This window comes from Panthera onca, chromosome A2 (genome assembly GCF_046562875.1).
Source record: "Panthera onca isolate mPanOnc1 chromosome A2, mPanOnc1 haplotype 2, whole genome shotgun sequence".
In the NCBI taxonomy this organism is placed as follows: Eukaryota; Metazoa; Chordata; class Mammalia; order Carnivora; family Felidae; genus Panthera; species Panthera onca.
The window spans coordinates 97781728-97804832 of NC_138340.1; the positions used below are offsets into that span (position 1 = coordinate 97781728).

Sequence of the window (23105 nt, forward strand, 5' to 3'; positions counted from 1 at the left end):
TGAATGTAAATTTTACAATAGATACTGTTATAGTAATACTAAATCTTGGGTTGTTAAAATGATATATGATTATGTGAGAAACTATTTTATCTTCTTAGAAGATACTTGCTAATATATTTAGGAACGATGTAGTCTGCAGCATTCTTTAAAATGGGTCAGCATGGTATATGGATATCCATTGTATTATTCTTACAACTTTTTTGTTGGCTTAAAATGCATTAAAATAAAAACTTGGGAGAAGTATTACATGAAATTTTCAATAATCCAACATTGGCAGGTACTTGGCAGATTGCTGTGATAGTGTTTAATTTAGTTTAAATGAATAGTGTTTACTTTTTAAATGTAATAACCAAGTCCGAAGTTTGTAGGCCCAGCCCCAGTCTTGAGGGGATTTCAAAGCATGTTTGTGGACAGTGATTAAAGTGATTGGGAATAGTTAGCCTAGGTTTGACAACTATTTTCAGGTACTTGTAGAACAATCAGATCTAAGAATCAGTGTATGCAAAAGGCTCTAAGGCTAGACTCTCCATTATGGAAGCCGCTAGACACATGTGGCTGTTGAGCACTTGAAATATAGCTAGTTGGAATTGAGATGTGCTGTGAATGTGAAATACATACCAGTTAAGTATGATTAATTGTGATAAATGCATACTAAGTTCAAAAATTTAGCCTAAAACATATAAAATATCTTATTACATCCTCATTACATGTTAGAATGAAAGTATTTTGTATATATTCAATTAAATACATTATATTTATTAAAATTAGTTTCACTTGATTCTTTGAGCTTTTTAAATATTCTGGTAGCCATATTAAAAGTGCACTATGTGACTTGCATTTTATTTCTATTGCATAGCATTGCCCTAGAAGACTGAAGTTGGTAGCTTTTACATAGAGTTAGATTTCAACTTTTCTTGAAAAGGAACTTTATGGTAGTAAATGGCCATCTGAAAATGAATGGATTGCCTTGGGAATTTGTACATATTCTACTGTTCAAAGTGTTCAGATACTTGAAGGGAATATTTTAGAGTGCTTTCAAGAATGAGGTGACAGGCTTAGATAAATCCTGAGGTTATTTTAATACGACATTTCCTACCTTCATCACTGTGATTCTAGTAGCTTACACCTTCATCGAAAATTTCTGATTTAACGATAAGACATTTAAAAAGAACTAATGATGAAGGGCAATAAATAAAAACCCTGTTTGATATATAGATGTCAGTGCTGTAAGAACTCTGAGGAAGGAAAAATGACTTTCATCTGAGAGTAAAGATAGGAAATTTTTGAACAGGGCTCTAAAGAAGAATAAGATTTGAATAAGCAAAATATGGTCACAAGAAGAATATTCCAGGGTAGAATAAACAGATAAACAAAGGAAAGGTGACAGGGAGGCACAAGAATCACTCTAGGAGACAGAGAACCCTAACAGTTTGGCTAGAGTAGAAGGGGTATTGAAGAGTTTATGACCTATTATAAATTCAGGGCTTTTTGCCTTCTCAGAAAAGAAAAAGATGTGCTCAAGGGTGCATTCAAGGATATATACAAAAGATGCATACATTGAAGGACTCATAAAATCTATTTAAGATGTCTACTTATTTTATTTTTTCCTACAAGGTATCACTTGGAAAACATACATTAACCTGAAGTGGCCATAAGTTTGTCAATGCTGGATAATCACAGAGTGATCAGATGCATCTATAAAATAGGAGCCAAAAAATGTTTACATAGATTTAGTAATTATCCCTAAAAGAATAATCTTATAATTGCAAGGGTTGGATGTCACTGAACAAGCCTTTTAAAGATCATTTCAAGGGGTGCCTGGGTGTCTCAGTCAGTTAAGCATCTGACTCTTGGTTTCAGCGCAGGCCATGATCTCGTGGTTCCATGAATTCAAGCCCCGCATCGGGCTCTGCACTGACAGTGCGAAGCTTGCTTGGGATTCTCTCTCTCTCTCTCTCTCTCTCTCTCTCTGCCTCTCCCCCACTCACGCTATCTCTGTCTCTCTCAAAAATGAATTAAAAAAATAAAAATAAATTTAAAAAAAGATTATTTCAAAACCAGTGCACTAGTTGTGTTGTGGAGATCATGATCATACACGTAAAGGGGTGGTGGCTGATAGGATGAATGACAGCATTCTAGGGTTATGAGAATTAGGAGTTATAAATGAGATATTTCCAGTGATTCCCATAAAATATAGATCAGAAATGTGTTACATTTCATTTAATTTCGAAGTGAAGATAGGAGGGGCGCCTGGGTGGCTCAGTCAGTTAAGCATCCGACTTTGGCTCAGGTCATGGTCTCGCGGTCCGTGAGTTCGAGCCCTGTGTCGGGCTCTGTGCTGGCAGCTCAGAGCCTGGAACCTGTTTCAGATTCTGTGTCTCCCTCTCTCTCTGACCCTCCCCCATTCATGCTCTGTCTCTCTCTGTCTCAAAAATAAATAAATGTTAAAAAAAGAAGTGAAGATAGGATGCTCTGAAAAACCATGGTAAATTATTCTAAGCATCTTGGTCATGATGTAACATTGATGTAGGAGAGTAAAATAAAATTGTTTTAGAAATTAAGGGTTGGGAGCACTTAGGTGACGCAGTCGGTTAAGTGTCTGATAGTTTCATCTCATAGTTTAAATTATCTCGGCTCAAATCATGATCTCACAGTTTGTGAGATGGAGCCCTCACATCAGGCTCTGCATTGACAGAGTGGAGACTGTCTGGGATTCTCTCTCTCCCTCTGTCTCTCTGCCCCTCCCCTGCTGGTTCGTTCGTTCATTCTCTTTCTCTCTCTCTCTCAAAATAAATAAATAAACTTAAAAAATTAAGAATGGGAGGGATTATGAAGATAAAAATCTTCTGCACAGCAAAGGAAACAACCAACAAAACTAAAAGGCAACCAACGGAATGGGAAAAGATATGTGCAAATGACATATCGGACAAAGGGCTAGTATCCAAAATCTATAAAGAGCTCACCAAACTCCACACCTGAAAAACAAATAACCCAGTGAAGAAATGGGCAGAAAACATGAATAGACACTTCTCTAAAGAAGATGTCCGGATGGCCAACAGGCACATGAAAAGATGCTCAGCGTCGCTCCTCATCAGGGAAGTACAAATCAAAACCACACTCAGATATCACCTCATGCCAGTCAGAGTGGCCAAAATGAACAAATCAGGAGATTATAGATGCTGGAGAGGATGTGGAGAAACGGGAACCCTCTTGCACTGTTGGTGGGAATGCAAATTGGTGCAGCCACTCTGGAAAACAGTGTGGAGGTTCCTCAAAAAATTAAAAATAGACCTACCCTATGACCCAGCAATAGCACTGCTAGGAATTTACCCAAGGGATACAGGAGTACTGATGCATAGGGGCACTTGTACCCCAATGTTTATAGCAGCACTCTCAACAATAGCCAAATTATGGAAAGAGCCTAAATGTCCATCAACTGATGAATGGATAAAGAAATTGTGGTTTATATACACAATGGAGTACTACGTGGCAATAAGAAAGAATGAAATATGGCCCTTTGTAGCAACGTGGATGGAACTGGAGAGTGTGATGCTAAGTGAAATAAGCCATACAGAGAAAGACAGATACCATATGGTTTCACTCTTATGTGGATCCTGAGAAACTTAACAGAAACCCATGGGGGAGGGGAAGGGGAAAAAAAAAAAAAGAGGTTAGAGTGGGAGAGAGCCAAAGCATAAGAGACTGTTAAAAACTGAGAACAAACTGAGGGTTGATGGGGGGTGGGAGGGAGGGGAGGGTGGGTGATGGGTATTGAGGAGGGCACCTTTTGGGATGAGCACTGGGTGTTGTATGGAAACCAATTTGACAATAAACTTCATATATTGAAAAAAAAAAGAATGGGAGGGAAATAATATTTCTAAATTATGTTTGCATATATTTTAATATACATTTTTTGCTAAATAATTAAATAAGTAGTTACACAACAATTTACAAATCTAAAGTCCATGTTTTTAAGGGAGCCAAAAATGTGGCATTTTGTTTTTTGGTTTTTTTTATCTTCTCACTGGGAAAATGTGAAATCCAGAGTTACCTCGTATTCAGCATATCTGATGATTAATAACTATGGATATCTTATATTTAATTCTAAGTGGAGGAAATACACAAAGTGTTTCACATTTATTAACTCCTGCATTCCTCATAAGAACCTTGTTATTTTGCATTTTAGAAAACTCGGACTTAAAGTCCCATAGCTGGTAAGGGGCAGAACCAGAATTTGAATCGGGTCTGATTCTGAAGTCTACATTTTTTTAGTGCTTGGTCTGTGTTGCCTAACTTTTGAACATAAATGTTTTTATTGAGCTTATACCAACTGGTAACGATGATCCATTGCCTTGATTAAATGTACTGGTTATGATGTTTCAAAGTATAGTTAGTGCCAACATATTTTACCTATTTATTTTTTGTCAACAGTTTTTGCCTGTGTACATGCACATCCGGGTTCTGGTTGCTGCATACCTGTTTCAGACAGGGTATGGGCATTTCTCATACTTTTGGATCAAAGGAGACTTTGGAATTCATAGAGTCTGTCAGGTAGGGATGATTTCAGTTCTTCTTCTTTCATTTTGACATAAAAATATGAATATGGTCATTATAAGGCCACCAATAATTTGAATATGACATTGCACTTTAAAGTTATGTTATTTCTGTGTTCTGTGGTTAATAATTCGAGATAAATAATTTATTACTGAGGGAAGGGAAAATGTAATTTAAGTGAATGTCTAATAAAAGGACCAGTACTCAAGGGACGACACTGCTAATTCACTTCAGTTTTATAGAAATGTACAGTTACCTGGAATTATTATAATATGCTATGTTTTCTTTAAGAAGAGGATTAATATTTATTAATATTAATTTATTAATATTAATTTATTAATATTAATTTATTAATAATTTATTAATATTCCACCTTATGCTGGACACTTCCTGAACATTATTTATCCCTCATTACAACCCTGAGTTGTGATCTTCATGTTTACAGAAAGGACACTGAGGCTCAGAGAGGTTAAATAATTTGCCTATGGTCAGATAGTAAGTGGTACAACTCTAATATCAATCTGCTTAAACCCTGTGTTCTTTGAGTGACATCACACGGTCTGACATGACTGTTAACAGAGGTCCCAAAGTCACTTTTTAATTTGAGTAATATTATTTTGTATCTATGACAACTCTCAACTTAATCCTAAATGGGGTAAATCAACATCAAACAGATGAAATGGACACCCTTTTGTTGACGTAATCTAATCTCTGCTTATAAACCATAGCCTTAGGAAGGAGACTTATGATTCTCTCCCTACATTTAGCAAGATGACAGTTGTAGCCAGAGGACAGCTGAGGTTGGTGTTTTACTTGGATTTAGTTAATATAATGATGCATAAATATTTTATATTCAACTCTTTACAGTGATTGTAGAACAAATGTAATTTTAAGGATTAGTAAAATATACTTGCAGTTATTACTTTGGTCTTAAATAAACGTTTGTACTCTGTCAGAGAGAATCTGTCTTTGCTTTTCCTGCATACCTGGAATGAAAACCATTTTCTTCTCCTTTTTAATAGGTCTTATTTCGTCTCAATTTCCTGGTAGTGGTGTTATGTATAGTAATGGATCGGCCTTATCAATTCTATTACTTTGTCCCCTTGGTCACTGTATGGTTCATGGTCATATATGTTACTTTAGCACTATGGCCACAAATAATCCAAAAAAAAGCAAACGGTAAATATACTCTCTTACTGTTAATAAATATATACTTTTCATGTACAAAATTTATTTCTCATTGTTAAAGGCTATTTTTTATTGAGACATAGTTTAAATTTATGTGTAGTTTTGATATTTGAAACTTTGTTCTTAAACTATGTTTCCAAAATGGTACAGCTAAATAATTCAAGTAATATAACAGTGCAGATTAATAGTTTGCATGTCTATTGTATGTATGTGTTTTTTTTAATCTAAATTTTTCAAAGTCGTTTTACACATCAGCTGACGCAGCATTTGTCAGACTGTCCTGTACAGAGCCCGAGTGAAGACCACTGGAGGAGAGGAGAGCAATCCAATGGGGCTCCAGGCCCTTATAGCCTTCTCTCGTCTTTGGCAGCTCTGCTTTATATATTTTACATGTATTGAGATTTTTGGATAAACATTCACTTACAAAAAGGCTTTTTATGTCAGCCAGGTCTAAAGGGCACTAATACAATTTACCCTCTAGACAACTCTTTACACACTTACTGTCAGCCTGTTGTGCATATAAAGAAACCTGAGCGTCCAGAAGGTCGTCACCTTCAAACTCCACATAGCCAGTTACTGGTCATATTCAAAGTGAGGCCACATTCATTTCTCTTCATGCTTTTTCCCCCTGAAGATCATATCATTGAAATAAAAGCTTCCCTTTTTTGGAAAAATTAAAAATTGTTGTTTTTAGTAATTTTTAACTTAACTCTTTCAATCAAATATTATATATCAAAAATATCTTCCACTGACTTCCATCATAATGTCAAATAACTTTTTCAGGAAAGAGTTGAGTTCCAGCCTTTAATCAAGTCCATTAATGTCGTTGAATAGCCTTTGTACCTTAATCCCTCGACACAAACCTAACATATTAAATTAAATCAATATATATAAACTATGAACACGTAACTTAAAATATGCATACGTTAAAATACATTTTAAGGTTCAACGTTAGTCCATTAGGGAGTTCTTAAGCTCTTTCCTTGAAACTTTAATGTTTAAGCAGTGTTACCTAAGCTATATTCAACATGAATGTTTGTTAGAATTACATTGAACATATTGACATATTTTTCCAAATTTTGTTGTAACTTTGAATAGTACATGGGTATAATTGAATCCAGGAGATATTTTCAGATATATTTATAGTGGATGAACAGGAGATACGTAAGGTGTCAGGTGTGGGTTGTGGCCTCCTTCCTAGTGAGGCTGGTCCGTCTTTTCCTTTTTGCCCTTCTTACAGTTTATACCACTTACATATATTTTATGTATCCTATAGGCAGCCTTTGATTATTGTAAGGACTGTGCAGAGTATTAATACATTAAACAGAGACTATTTAATATGTTTTTTATGTAAATTTATACTTTTTAGTAAATTAAATGTTTTCTCTCTTAGGAAATTGTTTCTGGCATTTTGGCTTACTGTTGAAACTAGCCTTCTTGCTGTTATGTATATGTTTTTTGGCATATTCTCAGGTTTGTACAGTCTTTTCAGTTTATATTTTGTTCTATTTTATTTTAAAGTTCAAGTCAAAGTATGTAAGAAGAGTCAGAGCTTTTTTTTAGCTTCATTTTTTAATGACTGTAATAAAAGTGTCACTCTGTAGTTGACTACTCAGTGTAGTTCTTTTGAGACCTATCTACTTTTGTTACCACTGTTTTTGTTGTAAGAGCAATTTAAAGCTCTTCCTCTGGCAATTGTTCAAAATCCATTTTACTTGACTTTGATCAATCAGACGTTTATTGAATGCCTCTTATAAGACACTACTCTAAGTGGAGATCAAAATTCTCTTGACAGAATTTGCAGCTTGGTTTGTGCATTATTCATTGCTTCAAAGTGTTACTTGACTTTTCCATAACTGCATAGACTAAAATTTTGGCAGTTAGTAAAACCAACTCAGGAGCAAATGGGTTTGTATGTATGGAATATGTTTAATTTAATAAAATTTTTGGTCATTTTCTTACCTCTACCCTTGTATCCCCCTCTTATGACGGTTGAGATGTTTTCAGCTACTTTAGCAAGGTGGCAAATTCCTACCTGCTGGTCAGTCCATCAGACAGACATATTATTTGGGCAGTATGATCTTTATAACAAAATATTTTAATTTGAATGCCTGTAGTTGTGACTTATTCTGTAGTTTGCTCCCATCTCCAACATTCCCTGTCTTGTACTTAGCTGTGTCAGGTGCAAATGCCATATAAGCATCGTGTGTGTGTGTGTGTGTGTGTGTGTGTGTATGTGTGTGTGTGTGTGTGTGTGAGAGAGAGAGACAGAGAGAGAGAGAGAGAGAGAGAGAGAGAGAGGGAGAGGGAGAGAGTGATCCTATAAAGCTGGTTTTTATTAGTTTGTTTTTGTAGGCTTTCATTCTTATTTTCATGCTTAGAAATAAAGCATTTTTATTTCTGCCTGACCTGCAAGGTTTTTTGCAGGAGATTTATAAATAATAAGGAAACAATAGCAAACGTATGAAGAAATAGCCAGGTAACTGCAACAGCTACTTGACACTTATTGATTAAAATTCCAAACACTCTGTGGTGCATCTGAGGGAGACAAGGGAAGGTGAACCAGAGGTTCAATAAAGGTTTCCCCAGCTTTGGATTAGTGTACAAAAGGAAAAAGTACATGGCCCAGTATAGCCCAGTGTCTTTCACAAAATGGGTGCTCACTAAAAACTTTTCTGTTGATCACATAAATAAATTTTTAATCAGAAATAATATGTTAAGTGCTAAATACATATATATGATCTACAGGACCATGTATTTCTAATAGATGCTAAATATTTCTATATTTTATTTTGATATTTATATTTCTGTACTTCATATCAATATTTATGATCTATAAGTACTTTATATTGCAACTCTTGGTAAGAATCCTCTATTTTCTGAGGCACAGATTTTGATAGGACCTCTGTTTAATAAGTTATAGGTATTTTAAATTCTTAAATGGTTAAATGGAGGATACTGTATTTTATTAAAATAATAAAGTTCTTATAAAGATTCAGCATTACCTAAAATACAATGCTGTTTTCACTTTTTTGGTTTTTAATAGCCTTTTTAAAAATTGTTATGTTACATTTTCTATGCTGTGGCATTAGGTCTAATAATGGAGCTTTCCTTCAAAAAGTTTGCTGTCCTTCTTTAGTCTGGGAATTGAGGTTTTTGTTCTCTTCTTTGAAAGACTTCATTAATGTGCAGGAATGCACCCAAGACTTCTGCCCCTTCAGTCCCAGATTTTCCAGGCTTGTCAGATTAATAAGAGAGTGCATTCACTAACTTGACCAGAGTAAAATTGTAAACTTTGTTTCAAAGGCTGGTAATGGCATTTGGGTATGGTTGATTAAGTAAGGTGACTAATTCGGAGGATTCTTTTAATTCAGATGGTTGATTATAGATTATTAAGGACATTTAGAGAAGGAAAAACTGTATTTTAACTTTAACCATCATTCTTTAGGATATTGATATCATAATGGCTGAGGTCTTTTGTATTTTGATGTTTTGATCAGTAAATATTAGCTGCTTTATGTAATAGATTAAAAACCTTAAATGGAAGAATTTTCCAGTTACTAGCTTACTTTTTGTTTTAATTTTGCAGTCTCAGTAGCCTTTCATGTGCAGTGAAAGTAAGTTAACAAAAAAGTTTTAAGTCATCTTTATTAGCCGTTAGTAAAATAAATTTATTTTCAAATGAACGTCAAATTAAAGAATTTTTAAATTGTGAATAACTTTTTTATAATCCTAGTAGAAAACTATAATTTAGAATAGAGTTAGAAAACAAGTATTGACTCATACCATCTTATTTTGTGTTCTGGATTCCTTTTCTCAGGGTGCATTTGAGAAGATCTTTTCTCTTTGGCCATTGTCCAAGTGTTTTGAACTGAAAGGGAATGTATATGAATGGTGGTTCAGATGGAGGTTAGACCGTTACGTATGTATTTACCTTGTGATCTTTTGCCATTTCAAATTAACGCTTTAAAAGAATTATTTGGAAAATTATAATTATTTTTATTTAGTTTTAGTATAAGGAAGTATGTTGACTTGGTAAATTAAAGCAGCCCTCCTCCCATTTTTTTATAGTGGAGAGAGGGTATGCATGTGTGTGTATATATATATATGTATATATATATATATATATATACACACACACATATATATGTGTGTATATATATATACATATGTGTATATATATACATATACATATATGTATGTACATATATATATATATATATATATATGAGCAGGAAAATACTGTAAAAATGTTGTCTATAAAGTGGCCTTTCTTTGAGACATAATTTTGATTTACAAATGACCCTTCATAGGGGTGCCTGGCTGGCTCAGTCATTGGAGCCTGTGGCTCCTGATATTGGTGTCGTGAGTTTGAGCCCCATGTTGGGTGTAGAGATTACTTAAATAAACTTAAAAATAAATGATCCCTATAAACTTAAAAAAAATAAAAATGATCCCTCATATATGTGTTTTGGCCATTCAACACAATATTTATTGAACCCTAGTATATGCTCTAGATGTTGGTTTTATGAGGAATATATTAGAGAAAGAAGACATACCACCAGGCTTCTAAGCCTTACAATCTAGTTTAAAACCCAAAGTTACTATTTATATTTAGGTACTAAGTTATATACAGTATGGATTTTGTGGTAGAAGTGTGTAAAGAAGAGAGAACAGTGTCATGGGTGATTCCGTAACTTTAATCTTGAAGGAAAGATTCAATTGGCCAGGAAATATCGAGCACAGCATTTGGAAAATAATGGACAATGAATAAATATTAATTACCTCTCTTCTCTCTTTCCCTTTTTTCTTCCATACTTCACTCATCCTATTTTTCATTCAACAAAGATTTTCTTTTTTTTATTGATTTAAAAAAATATTTTTAATGTTTATTTATTTTGAAAGAGAGAGAGAGAGAGAGAGAAAGCAGGGGAGGGGCACAGAGAGAGGGAGACACAGAATCCGAAGCAGGCTCCAGGCTCTGAGCTGTCAGCACAGAGCCCGACAGGGGGCTCAAACTCATGAACTGCAAGATCATGACCTGAGCCGAAGTCAGATGCTTGACTGACTGAGCTACCCAGTGCCCCAACAAATGTTTTCTTAATGCCTATTTTGTGCCATTTCTGGTTTCCAGTACCTATGCACTTTCCAGTATACTACATTGCACTTCAAAATCACATATAAATAAAAAGCTTTGCTAAAGTCTTGCTACCAACTTCTAAATTCTCAACCTAGTCATTACAGCAATCTACCGTGATAGTTCACTTTAAACCTTTGTTTAAAAAAAAAAAAAAAAAGGAAGCTCTATGTGCTTTCTGGTCTACCATTTTTTTTTCCCCATTCTTGTGTGCATATGCTCCTTCTTAAAAGCATGATATTGGTGATGTTATTGTTGTTTTATTTGATTGAGAGTATCAAGATAAAATGTGTTTTATTTTGGTTGAGCATTTAAATTTTACCATATGTCTTCAGAATAGTTTATTGTTGTTGTTCTTTTTTTAAAGTTTAATTCCAGTATAGTTGACATATAGTGTTATATTGGTTTAAGGTGAACAATACAGTGATTCAGTAAGTTTATACATTACTCAGTGCTTATCATGATAAGTGTACTATTAATCCCCTTCGCCTATTTCACCCATCACCCCACCGACCTCCCCTCTGATGACCACCAATTTGTTCTCTGTAGTTAAGAGTTTGTTTCTTGGTTTGTCTCCTTTTTTCTTTGTTGGTTTGTTTTGTTTCTTAAATTCCACATATGAATGAAATCATATGATATTTGTCTTTCTTTGAATGACTTATTTCACTTAGCATTAAACCCTCTAGATCCATGTTATTGCATAAAAAGATTTCATTCTTTTTATGTCTGGATAGTATTCCATTGTGTGTGTATATATATATGCACACATCTTCTTTATCCATTCATCTATTAATGGACACTTGGGCCAATTCCATATCTTGGCTATTGTAAATAATACTGCAGTAAACATAGGGCTGCATATATCTTTTCAAATTAGTGCTTTTGTATTCTCTGGATAAATACCCAGTAGTGGAATTATGGGATCACAGGGTAGTTCTACTTTTAATTTTTTGAGAAAACTTCATACTGTTTTCCACAGTGTCTGTACCAGTTTGCATTCCCATCAAAGTATACAAGAGGTCCTTTTTCTCCACATTCTCATCAACACTTGTTTCTTGTGTTTTTGTCATTATTTTGAACTTCTCTTTATTTCTTCACTTGTGGCTGAGACTGCTCAAAATGAACCAGCTTATCTCATATTGTTGCAAGAGCTGTGGATAGTTTCTAACAATCCTTGATTGTATGTCATTTCTTGAAGTTTAAGACCTTCATTTAATCTTTAAGCTTTTAACCTACTTACTTTTGTATATATTGTCCTTATTTTCCAACTATTTCTGCTACTTACTGAAATCTAGCTGTTTAAAACAAATTTTCTCTTCTTATTTTTTAGGTAGTCTTTCATGGAATGTTGTTTGCTTTCATTTATCTGGCTTTACAGAAGCGTCAAGTACTTTCTGAAGGAAAGGGTGAACCTCTTTTTTCAAACAAAATTTCAAATTTTCTATTGTTTATTTCAGTAGTTTCTTTCTTGGTAAGTTTCAAAGTGTAATCCTCTAGTTTTCCAAAATCCTAAATGGTGCAGAATATTAACATTAAGAGATAGGGATTCAATCAATTATTTTTAATAAATCTTTACTTTTAAAATCCTTTTTCTCCATTTTCTTCTCATTGAACATAAATGCTAAGAGAATGTATATAAGTATGTGTATATATGCATGTGTTGAATATGAAGAATGACTGAGGACTCAGTGAAATGGAAATTTGTAAAAATGTAATAAATTTGGGGAAAAATAAAATGTGAGGTGTTTGACAGGAAGAGTGATCATTGCCTCATGATCACTATTTCCAGAGGAGCACAGACCTGTGCTCCTCTCTGTCTGCTTTCTTTTACTTAACAGTTGAGCATACCAAAATAAGTGATGACCGAACCTGTGGGCAGCTTTCACTGAGGCTTTTTAAATAACATAATGGAGCATAATGTTATTAACAAAACAAAACAAAAACTGTGTAGATTATGAGGAAGCTGCTTCATTGAGTCATAAGTATTTTCAGGAACTGATCCATATATATTCTTTTTGTTTTAGACCTATTCCATCTGGGCTAGCAGTTGTAAAAACAAAGCAGAGTGCAATGAACTCCACCCATCTGTATCTGTGGTGCAGGTAATTATCCTGATTTAGGAAAAAAAATGTTTTTCTTAATTCTTGATAAGAACACAGTCTTTAGAAGCAGAGAGATTTGAGATCAAACTATAAAATGTAGGTATGTTATTTAATCATCCTAACCCCTACCTTCCTTTACTGTACAGAAACCTTAAAATTTCTTTTAAAGGGTTGTTACGTGAAATGTATGGAAATTGTCAATATTTGTCACTTTACAGTAGGCATTCAGAACTTGTTAACTCTCCTCATGTTTGCTTTGTCTTCATTTACTCATATTTCTTTATTAAATCATAACTATCAATGTGTTAAGTACCATGCTACATGTAAGAAGTTTACTGTTAAGATATATACAGCTCCTGCCCTCATAGAATTTATGGTCTAGTAGAGATATGAACCAGTAAATATTTGTTCATTTAACATTTTGCATGCATTTAACAAATATAACTATGCACTAATATTATGCTGGGGGTATTATAGACATAGTTCCTATCCTCCCAGAGCCTCCATTCTTCTATTACAGATAGTAATCATATAATCACTACATAATTATAAAGAGTCGTATATGATGCTACAAGAGAATATAGTAAGGGGATATGACCTAGTTGAAGTTGTAGCAGGCATGGTCTGGGGTCAGAAATTATTTCCCTGAGAAAATTAAGTTGAGAATGGAGGGATAAAGGACAGCAAGAACTCAGGCCCTGCGATGGAAGGGAGCAAATTGACATTCAGGAAATTTACAGAAAGTTGTTCAGGCTAGAACTCAGCCAGCGTCTAGAGAAGTGTTTGGTAGCGACTGAGAGGTGGGCAGAGGCGAGGGGCAACTCAAAGCAGATTGACATTTTGCAGGGATACCTCCCGTTGCCAGTGATGATGGGACATTGTGATAGTGTGGCGATGGTTAAATACAGGAAGCTTTGGAAGCATGTGGGGTTTCTTCTCAAGCTATCTTGGTATCTGAGCAGGGTTCTTAGAGAAAGTAGTGTCTAAGCCATGACCTAATAAATGAGTAGTCCAGCAAAGAGGAGCAGGGGTCATTTCTAGAGGATCTTCTCTTAGGTCTTAAGTTCTCTTCAGTGCAAGAAACTATTTTATTCCTTTTAAGCCTCTATATAGTCAGTAGAATTGAGCATGTGACAGACTCTTAAAATGTAATTGATAATGAAATTTTAAACATTATGCTGTAGTCATGTGGCATTTTCACGACTTCTGTAGACAGTAATAGTCCTTACCAGTAATGATTGGTATATCATATTTGATATCATTTCTGTTACTCATAATGGAAGGGAGGTGTTACCGTTCATGATGCACCAATACAGAACAATATAAGAAGAGCTAAGGGAAAGAGTAGATACACATACAATAACAGGCAAGCACTGCTAATCCTTATCACCTTCCTTTCCAGTCACTACCCTCTACACACTCCTGTTTACTTAATACTTTTTCAGTATTAGCCCCTCTGGTGCAGAGGAAAAGAATGGACAGGGAGCATAAGTTGAAGCAAGTACTAATTTTATTAGCAGCTACTTCTTTTCAAGGGACCCAGTCCCCTACTGTAAAAACCAGATCATCCAGGGAGCCCCAAATTTTACATCCTTATCACACTTCACTCTTATTTTCAGATGCCAAAGGGTAACGTAGGTGTGAGGGTATAGGTGTAGATGTGTGTATATAGGACATTGTGGTTTTTAAAAATGATATATATGATTGTGTACCTTTAGCATACTTATCTGAGGGAGCTTCTTAAGATTTTAACATGTACAAGATTCCTAGTTTTCTGTTAGAAAGTATTTTCCCAGCCTGGCCTGCAGAAGGCTTATATATCAAATCTTTTTTTTTTTTTAATTCAAGTATAATTAACAGTGTTATGTTAGTTTCAGGTGTATAATATAATTGTTCAATAATTCTATACTCTCAATCCTTCTATCTGTTTCACTCTTGTAGAGCAATCCTAGAATCCTGACCTTTTAGTTTTGCCCATCAATCTGGATAGAAATTTCCAGAAGGGCTTGTTATAGAACAGCATACAGGTGATTAACCATAAATAATGTATATTAAGTGCTTAGCACAGTACCCAACAAGTTATAAATGCTGAACAAATTTTAAGCATTATTATTATTTCTTTACAAAGCTAATAAGGATGGCTCCCTAGACCCCTGTTATCTTTTCCATGGCTATTATTTGATTTTCTATCCCCCTTATCACATTGTTTAGTAAGTGTATGACAAAACTCAGACTGGAATATGCTAAAGAAATAAGTACATATTCTTTCTAAAGTTAGAAAGAAAGAAAGAAAGTGATTTGCTTAAAACTATTCCTGGATTTTCTGAGAGCTCAGACTAGTGATTTGTAGGTATCTATGTCATTCTTCCTAGCATTTTACAGTTTACGCAGTACTTTATAATAACTCATTAAATGGTTTCATGTTCAAGGGTTTTGTGTAGGTCTCACCTTTATGATTTTTACCATTACATATACCAGCTGTGCTATTAAACCTAATATGTTTCTTAAATGACTCACAGTGCATGCTATGATAAGTACCTCTTATGTGTTTTCTCATCAAATGCTCACATCAACCTTCCAAGTAAATCATATCCCTATTTATATGAATGAGGAAACAGACCTAAGGGAGTAAAGTACCTTGCCTTAAATCCCAAAACTAATACAAGGGAAAGGCCAGATTCAAACTTGAGTCCCTTTGATGCTATTGCCCATGAAGATTACTCAACTTAATAGTACCTGAGTAGTTCACTTTGGTTCCTTTTTCCCAATGATTGAGGGACCCACAGATCTCCTATTTGCTCATCTTGTATGCATCCCAGAGGCTTCTTCCGAAAGCCTTTGACCAGATGCCCAGAATGATCAACACTGAATATGGGATTTTTCTCTGAAGTGCAAATAGATCTTTCAATCTTTTTATGAGAGAAGTTTTAGGAGAGAAGATGTTTGTGAAAGTGAAAACTTTTTTACTTACAATTTCTTTGTTCTTTATAAGGAGAGTAGATTCTAAAGAGAGCTCTTTGCTTGATAAACTAGTTATTGAGTGTGACACTGAATTAGAAGTTTAGAAAATTCAAGATTATTCCACCTAGTACAGAAGGGTGGGGGAGAGAGGTGAAGGCCAGCGCCCAAAAGCTGGAGATTGTTTTTGGAGAGAAGAGATCAAAAGGAGAAAATACATTACATGTGAATGCAGTTCAAGGCATCATTTGCCTGGCCATACAGAGCAAACATGAGGACATCTTAAAAGTCCTGCCATTTCTCATCTTTACATGGCTGTTAGTGGAAGGAGGCTTTTGAAGAGAGCAAAAGGAAGGCATATGGCTGCCAGTCAGGCAGATACTTTATGGAAGAAGCCAAATTGTATCATGAAATTTTATGAATTTTGCTACACAACATAGGATATCATTTCTTTCTACACAAAGGGCCTCACGTGGGTTTACAATTTTTCAAATACACATAAAATTGTTCAGCCATGCACTACCTACATTCTGCACTGGCATGCGGTATACATACAGAGCACATATTGAGAAACCTAACATGGACAGACTCTAGAACAAAAATGACTTGCCAAAACTTTATTGAAAAAAAACATTGTGTATGTATCAAATAGTCCAAGAACATAGATAATAAAGTTCTCACTTGACAGGAAGCAAACACTTTTAGTAAACAGATTATTTATTTTGCCTTTGTGGTTTTTCCTTAGATTTTAGCCTTCATCCTAATAAGGAATATCCCTGGATATGCCCGTTCAGTTTATAGTTCATTTTTTGCTTGGTTTGGAAAAATTTCATTAGAGGTTGGTACATTAATATTTTGTTCTATCTTCTATAGCCAAGTGTTACATGCAGGTGTGTGTGTGTGGCTGTGTGTGCGTGAATCCAACAGACATTTTTAAAAAATCAAAGCTATGTTATTTATGGGATTATAGAAAAAAATTCAGAACTTTCAACAGCAGTAGAATAGTATGTTTTTAAAGCCTTACTTAAATGACTGGACATAGATGACTTTCAAATATTCTTTATATTGTTTTAAGCTTTTAAACACAACTAAGATGCTGAGATCAGGAGAGAAAAAAATTAAATAGATATAAATGAAATTTATAAATAGATATGAATGAAGACAAGCTGAGGGGATTTTGATTTGTTCTTCATCTCCATAATTAAATATTACTAGAATTTAGTTTATCAATACTTATCCTAATAAAATTCAGGAAATTTTGTGATTGGAAATTTGGGGAAATTTTTTAAACTCATTACATTTTGTGTGCAGTACCTAATATGAATTATTTAAAACCTTAAAGTATGTTTTAAAATACATTCTGCCTATTCTGAGCTCTATTATTCAAAGTAGAACATTTTACTTTCTTAAATGTTTATTTATTTATTTGAGAGAGAGAGAGAGAGAGAGAGAGCGCGCGCGCGCGGGAGGGAGGGAGCAGGGTGAGAGGCAGAGATAGAGGGAGACAGAGAATCCCAAGCAGGCTGCCCGCTGTCAGCCCAGAGCCCAACATGGGGCTTAAACTCATGAACCATGAGATCATGACCAGAGCTGAAATCAAGAGTGGAATGTTTAACTGACTGAATCACCCAAGCGCTCCCAAGATAGAACATTTTAAAACAGTGGAATTCATATTGTAATCATAGAAGATACATTTTAGAGTATAAGATTTATTAAGTTGTTTTTAAAATAGGGAAAATAAATTTTTGAGTTCTTGAATAAATGTTCTATTATTTTTTTGTCTCATAAGTGAGACTGAATAGAATTTAGAATTATTAATCGAGAATGGCTTACCAAATCATTCAGTAGATATAAAGAATATTTTGCCAACCTCTTAATACTTGGAGTATGAGAGTTTGTATAAATTTTAGTTGAATGAAGTTATAATTTGGTATTTCTAGTAAAAATAAATTTTAGGGCACCTGGGTGGCTCAGTTGGTTAAGTGTCTGACTTTGGCTTAGGTCATGATGTCATGGTGGATGAGTTCAAGCCCCACGTCGGGCTCTATGCTGTCACCACAGAGCCCTCTTCAGATCCTCTGTCCCCCTCTCTTTCTGCTTGCACATGTGCGTGTGCACACACACTTTCTCAAAAATAAATAAACATTAAAAAAATATATAGAAATGTTATGGTCTCATATTTGGGAGGTAGTTTAAGCATTTTTCTACTCTTTGATATTTTGAACCAATTTCATGAGAGAACATTTGTGATCACAATCAAAGTTGTAGTGGTGTCATCTAATATGTATACTCACATCAAAGTTGAAATATACTATGGAAGCATGAAAATACAGTTGAAAAAATTTGTCTGGCCATTCAAAGCACACTTGAAGACATCTTAAAATCCATGCCATTTCCTGCTCATGTATCCACATACAGAAATATGGTTCACAAATATAATTAAATATGCAGTATGCACATAAGTATATATATATATATATATATATATATATATATACTTATGTGCATAGACACACACGTAGTGATTCTTTATTTGGTGTCTAAATACCAGAGTTCAGATATCATTCTGTCAGCTGTCTTCTATGTCATGCAAAAAAAATGTTTTTTAAAGTTCTAAGGGTCCTGTTTTATTTCTTGGGGACTTCGAAGTAGTACTTGAGCAAGTAGGAGTTCTGGAGAGTAGACCACAGTAGACTTTTCAGGACCAAGAGTGAAACAGAATTAAATGGTTTGGAAAAAGCCTGCTAATGTAATGATGCTACCAAATGTTTAAGTTAGGCAAAACTGTGAGATAGTCCTGGACCATCTGTACATATCTAACTTTAGATACTTTCCTTCCAGCTGTTTATTTGCCAGTATCACATCTGGCTGGCAGCGGACACAAGAGGCATCTTGGTTCTCATACCCGGAAACCCTATGCTCAACATCATTGTCAGCACTTTCATATTTGTTTGTGTGGCACATGAAATTTCTCAGATCACTAATGATCTTGCACAGATTATTATTCCTAAAGATAACTCATCTCTGTTGAAAAGGTTGGCATGTATAGCTGCATTTTTTTGTGGACTCCTCATCTTATCATCGATTCAAGACAAATCCAGACATTAGGTTCCTAAGATCCTAAAAAACTTAAACTCTTCAGACTAATTTTGTGTCTGCCTAGAGGAGAAAAGTATCTATCTGGAGATATAAATGTATATGTAAATTAATTTGTGTGGCAAGAGGACAGCTCAGTGGCGTCTGTTGAACATGTGTGGTTGTATATATATTGGAAATGTACATCTCCAATGTGAAATACTGAAAAAAAAAAATTGAAGCAGAGTGCATTGTATAGGACTGCATGTGAAAAGTCTTTTCTACTGGATCTATATTGCCATTTATAAATGATTTTAAGTTAACATGAAGGCAGGGAAATAATTACCTTTCCAGTAAATACATATAAATAATTTAATTAGCTTAGTGACACCACTGAGTGTTTTGATATTTACTAAATTTGTGGTAATAAGATTGTCTACACCTGTATTTATCATGCAACTTCCTACTTCACCGAAACTTTCTTACTCAAGAATGACTGCAGTATTGTTTTCTTATCATATGTGCAATGATGTGGAATGATAAACAGTATGCCTTTAATTTATATATGTTCATGTTCTGATGTTGTTTCCTGACATGATTTTTCTTCCTAACTGTGTTTTTCAGGTATACCTAAATCTTTGTACACTTTGTCTCACAGAGTTGTTCTAGGCTCCATGACAGGGTTTTGTCACTGTTGATGCTGTTGCTTCTTTTTATAAAAAGGCCAAATTTTCTTTCCAATCCAGACATTCACATGTTTTCTTTCCTGAAGCTGTACCAGTGTAAAACCAGTACCCTGTGGATCCATTTAATGTTTTCCTTCAACTAATTAATTTCTGTCTATTTCCAATGTTTGGAAAGCTCTTTATAATCATTTTGGTATTTCCCATTACTCCCCCCTATTTTTAAAATATTTATCAATCTAACTTGTGCAGTGTAGTAAAAATTCAAGTTGTTATGAGTGAGATGTATTAACCATGAGTAGAATTTTAAGTAAACCGGTGACTTCGGGCAATGTATGTTTTTCATTTTGTTTTGTTACAGGCTAACTGTTAGAGGTATAAATTTATTTATCTGTTGTACAGATTTGATTATAACTTTTAATGTTTGAAAGATTGCACTTGTTTGTTCTTACTGTGTGTGGGATAAAATATATTTTCTGTTCATGGTATATGAAAATATGGAGTAATTTAAACAGTAAATAAACATTCTGTGGATGCTTATTTTTGTATCAGCAAAGTATCAATTAAACTGTATGTGTCCTTTTTTTTTTTAAATCTGGATCCATTAATGATTGGTTCAAATTTCTAATTCATTTATTTTATTCAGCTTAAGTTTATTTTCCCAAACTCTTAGTGTATTGGGAGAGGTCACTGTGATAGTTGAATAAGGAATGATTTAGTTTTCAGAGTCACAGAGGATAATCTGCTTTTCTACCCAGGAAGTTTAAGCATTATGCTTTATTAGTAGCCTTATTTGAAGATTTTAAAAATTTAATTATTATTTCTTCAGCACTGGATTTATGTGCTAGTGGTATCTTCCCATTAATTGTGGAATAATTCTCAGACAAAAATGTGTGTTCTTTCTTCTTCTCTCTTCTTCTGCCCTTACTTAATCTTTTGACATTTCCCAGATAGACAATTGTAATGATTCATTGCTCTGCCTCCTAGACTGCAGCCTTATAAGTAGAGAATAGTATAGTTATAAATCAAAAACTTCCAAGCACCGTGATCACATTATTCTTGCTGGTGTGGCTTGCCAATGAGTAGAGTGCATTTTAATTTAGCTTGTAAGTTTTATCACCTGAAAAAGATTCTTCCCGATGAAACAATTGAAAAAGAAAGATGACCAGTATTTCTCTGTTTTTTGGAAGCACTTATGTCTTCCAATCATGATACCCAATGAATATGTTTTCCTTCCTATTTGAACTCAAGCATAGAGCTTAACTAGCAAGCCATTTCTTCACATGCTCTCATTTCATATGTCCCACTCTTTTATTTATAGTTATATATCATAACTAAAATATAGTACATTTGTAATTAAAGCGTATTCTATTTACATTAAATTTTCTTAATGAGTCTTTATGGGTAAGAGGTTATTGTGGTAAAAATTGCCATAAGGACAGCATCTATGAATGGTATATGTTTTAATACTGTTTCTGCATTGATTCAGATTCTGACTGTCATAGCTCTGTCATCCCATTCTTCAGAAAAAGATGTTTAACAGAATATTTCAACACACTAAAATTGAGATAAAACCATGGAGGTTCTCTAAACTCAGATTGTCTGTAATATAAATCACACTGAGAAATCTACCATCTGGGCCCAAAAGATACTTGGTTGACTCAAATCTACTGCAATCCTTCCCCATTTCCTTTGCCAAACCTTCCCATTTTTATGGATAGCCAAAAAAGCATTAAATTCAGAGCCTTGAGCAAAAACCATTCACTGTACCTATCAGCTAGATAGATCCTATCGTTTGCTTTAGGTACTGATATGAAATAACATTTATACCCTACCATTCCATTCTAAGATAAATAGCCAGTTAAAATTTTTAAGGTGAGTGAATTTTTCCCCCACAAATGCTGCATTATTTCAAATGTGATCACAGGAAGCTTGTAAGCTTTGTAAAGTTAATTTTAATAATAACCATATCTGTCATTGTTTATATTTAATTTTTCTTACTAGATTATAAACATTAAGGCTAAATAAATATAAGACTAAGGGCATAACCTTCATGTGATAGATCCTCAATAAAAGCCAGTTCTTCAGAGAATGCAAGTTTTAGGACAATGCCTCATTCCCTTAAATTGTCTCTTCTGCTTTATATGTGGACTTATAACACAGAGCCAAGTTGGAATTTTTATGCTGCACTGTATTAAAATACTAATATGCTATCATATGGTTCAACCTAACAGCTTCCCTTTTGTAAAAATAAAGTAACTTGGGTAGTTATCTGCAGAACTGATCCTGACAACTACTTCAAAAATTCCAAATACTAAGTTTGGTTTTATTTAGGGTGATTTTGAGGATTGGTGAAGACAAGATAAATTTGAAAATCTCCATTAAGTCTATATTTGTCTTTTAATGAAACTCCTCTTAATTTCTTGTATAAATTAGAAGTATTTTCTATTTTTTTTTAAAGTTAGATCCATAGGGGCTTCTGGGTGGCTCAGCCAGTTAAGCATCTGACTTTGGCTCAGGTCACAATCTCATGGTTCATGAGTTTGAGCCCCTCATGGGGCTTAATGCTGTCAGCACAGAGCCTGCTTCAGATCCTCTGTCCCCTTATGTCCCTGCCCCTCTACTGCTCGTGCACTCTCTCTCTCTCAAAAATAAGCATTAAAAAAAAAGTTAAAAAAAAATTAAAGATCAATAAGGTAATATAAGCAAGAGACTATTTTCCAAAAGTAGAGTTGATATTATGAGCTAATGGTTTAATTAGAAATGATTTGTTTAACTTATTTCTTATTTACAAAATACTTTTAAAATACCATTTCAGAGCATAAAAATGGGACAGATCAATATTTTAAAAGGAAATTTGTGGTTACCTAGAAGTATTTCTGTCTTGCATAGGGCGAAATCTTCATGCTTAAAAGTAATTATTACAATATTTTAAAATTCAGCTAATTTTATTAGCTTTTACTTTTCATTTAGAAAGCATCTAAGACAATTTTCTGATAGTCACCAAAAAGAAAACTATTAACAAGATTTTATTTTTTAATTCTACAGCTACTGCAGATGGATTATTTCTTATAATCTCCATTGCCGAAATAACAAAGCTGGAATTTAGCTTGATGGTAAAAGTTCTCCATGTTTATCATCCCATCTCTTCTTAATATGAATTCCAGCCAGGCTAGTCTTACTGTCCCCCAAATATCATACTATTCTTTTGTTCTCACTCTTTTCATCTACCTAAATCCAACTTATTTTAAGAATTCTAAGAATTAAGAATTGAATAATTTAAATTCCACCATCTCTGTGAAAACAATACTTTCTTTATCTTATTTTTTTAAACTGTTCTAGCATGAATTACCTACTCCCATTATTTTGTCATTTCTTCAGTAAGGTTGCAACTCCAGGGTCAAGGTG

The 23105-nt window shown here is 34.1% G+C and overlaps 1 protein-coding gene across 10 annotated transcripts in view; it reads left to right on the forward strand.

The window, feature by feature from the left end:
- CASD1 (CAS1 domain sialic acid O acetyltransferase 1) overlaps positions 1-23105 on the forward strand; it is a 79012-nt gene that overhangs the window by 31781 nt on the left and 24126 nt on the right. For 5 of the 10 annotated variants that reach the window (XR_013553814.2, XR_013553813.2, XR_013553811.2 and 2 more), the window contains exons 11-18: positions 4432-4551; positions 5577-5733; positions 7136-7215; positions 9563-9664; positions 12210-12350; positions 12904-12981; positions 16685-16777; positions 22746-22813. Coding sequence is in view for 3 of the 10 variants with exons in the window: in XM_078442396.2 (XP_078298522.1) it covers positions 4432-4551; positions 5577-5733; positions 7136-7215; positions 9563-9664; positions 12210-12350; positions 12904-12981; positions 16685-16777; positions 18781-19047 (1038 nt within the window). In the remaining 7 variants the exon portion in view is untranslated. Of the gene's footprint in view, positions 1-4431; positions 4552-5576; positions 5734-7135; positions 7216-9562; positions 9665-12209; positions 12351-12903; positions 12982-16684; positions 16778-18780; positions 20238-22745; positions 22814-23105 lie in introns of those variants that run through there. The other 5 variants (XM_078442396.2, XM_078442424.2, XR_013553816.2 and 2 more) reach the window with 4 other exon arrangements.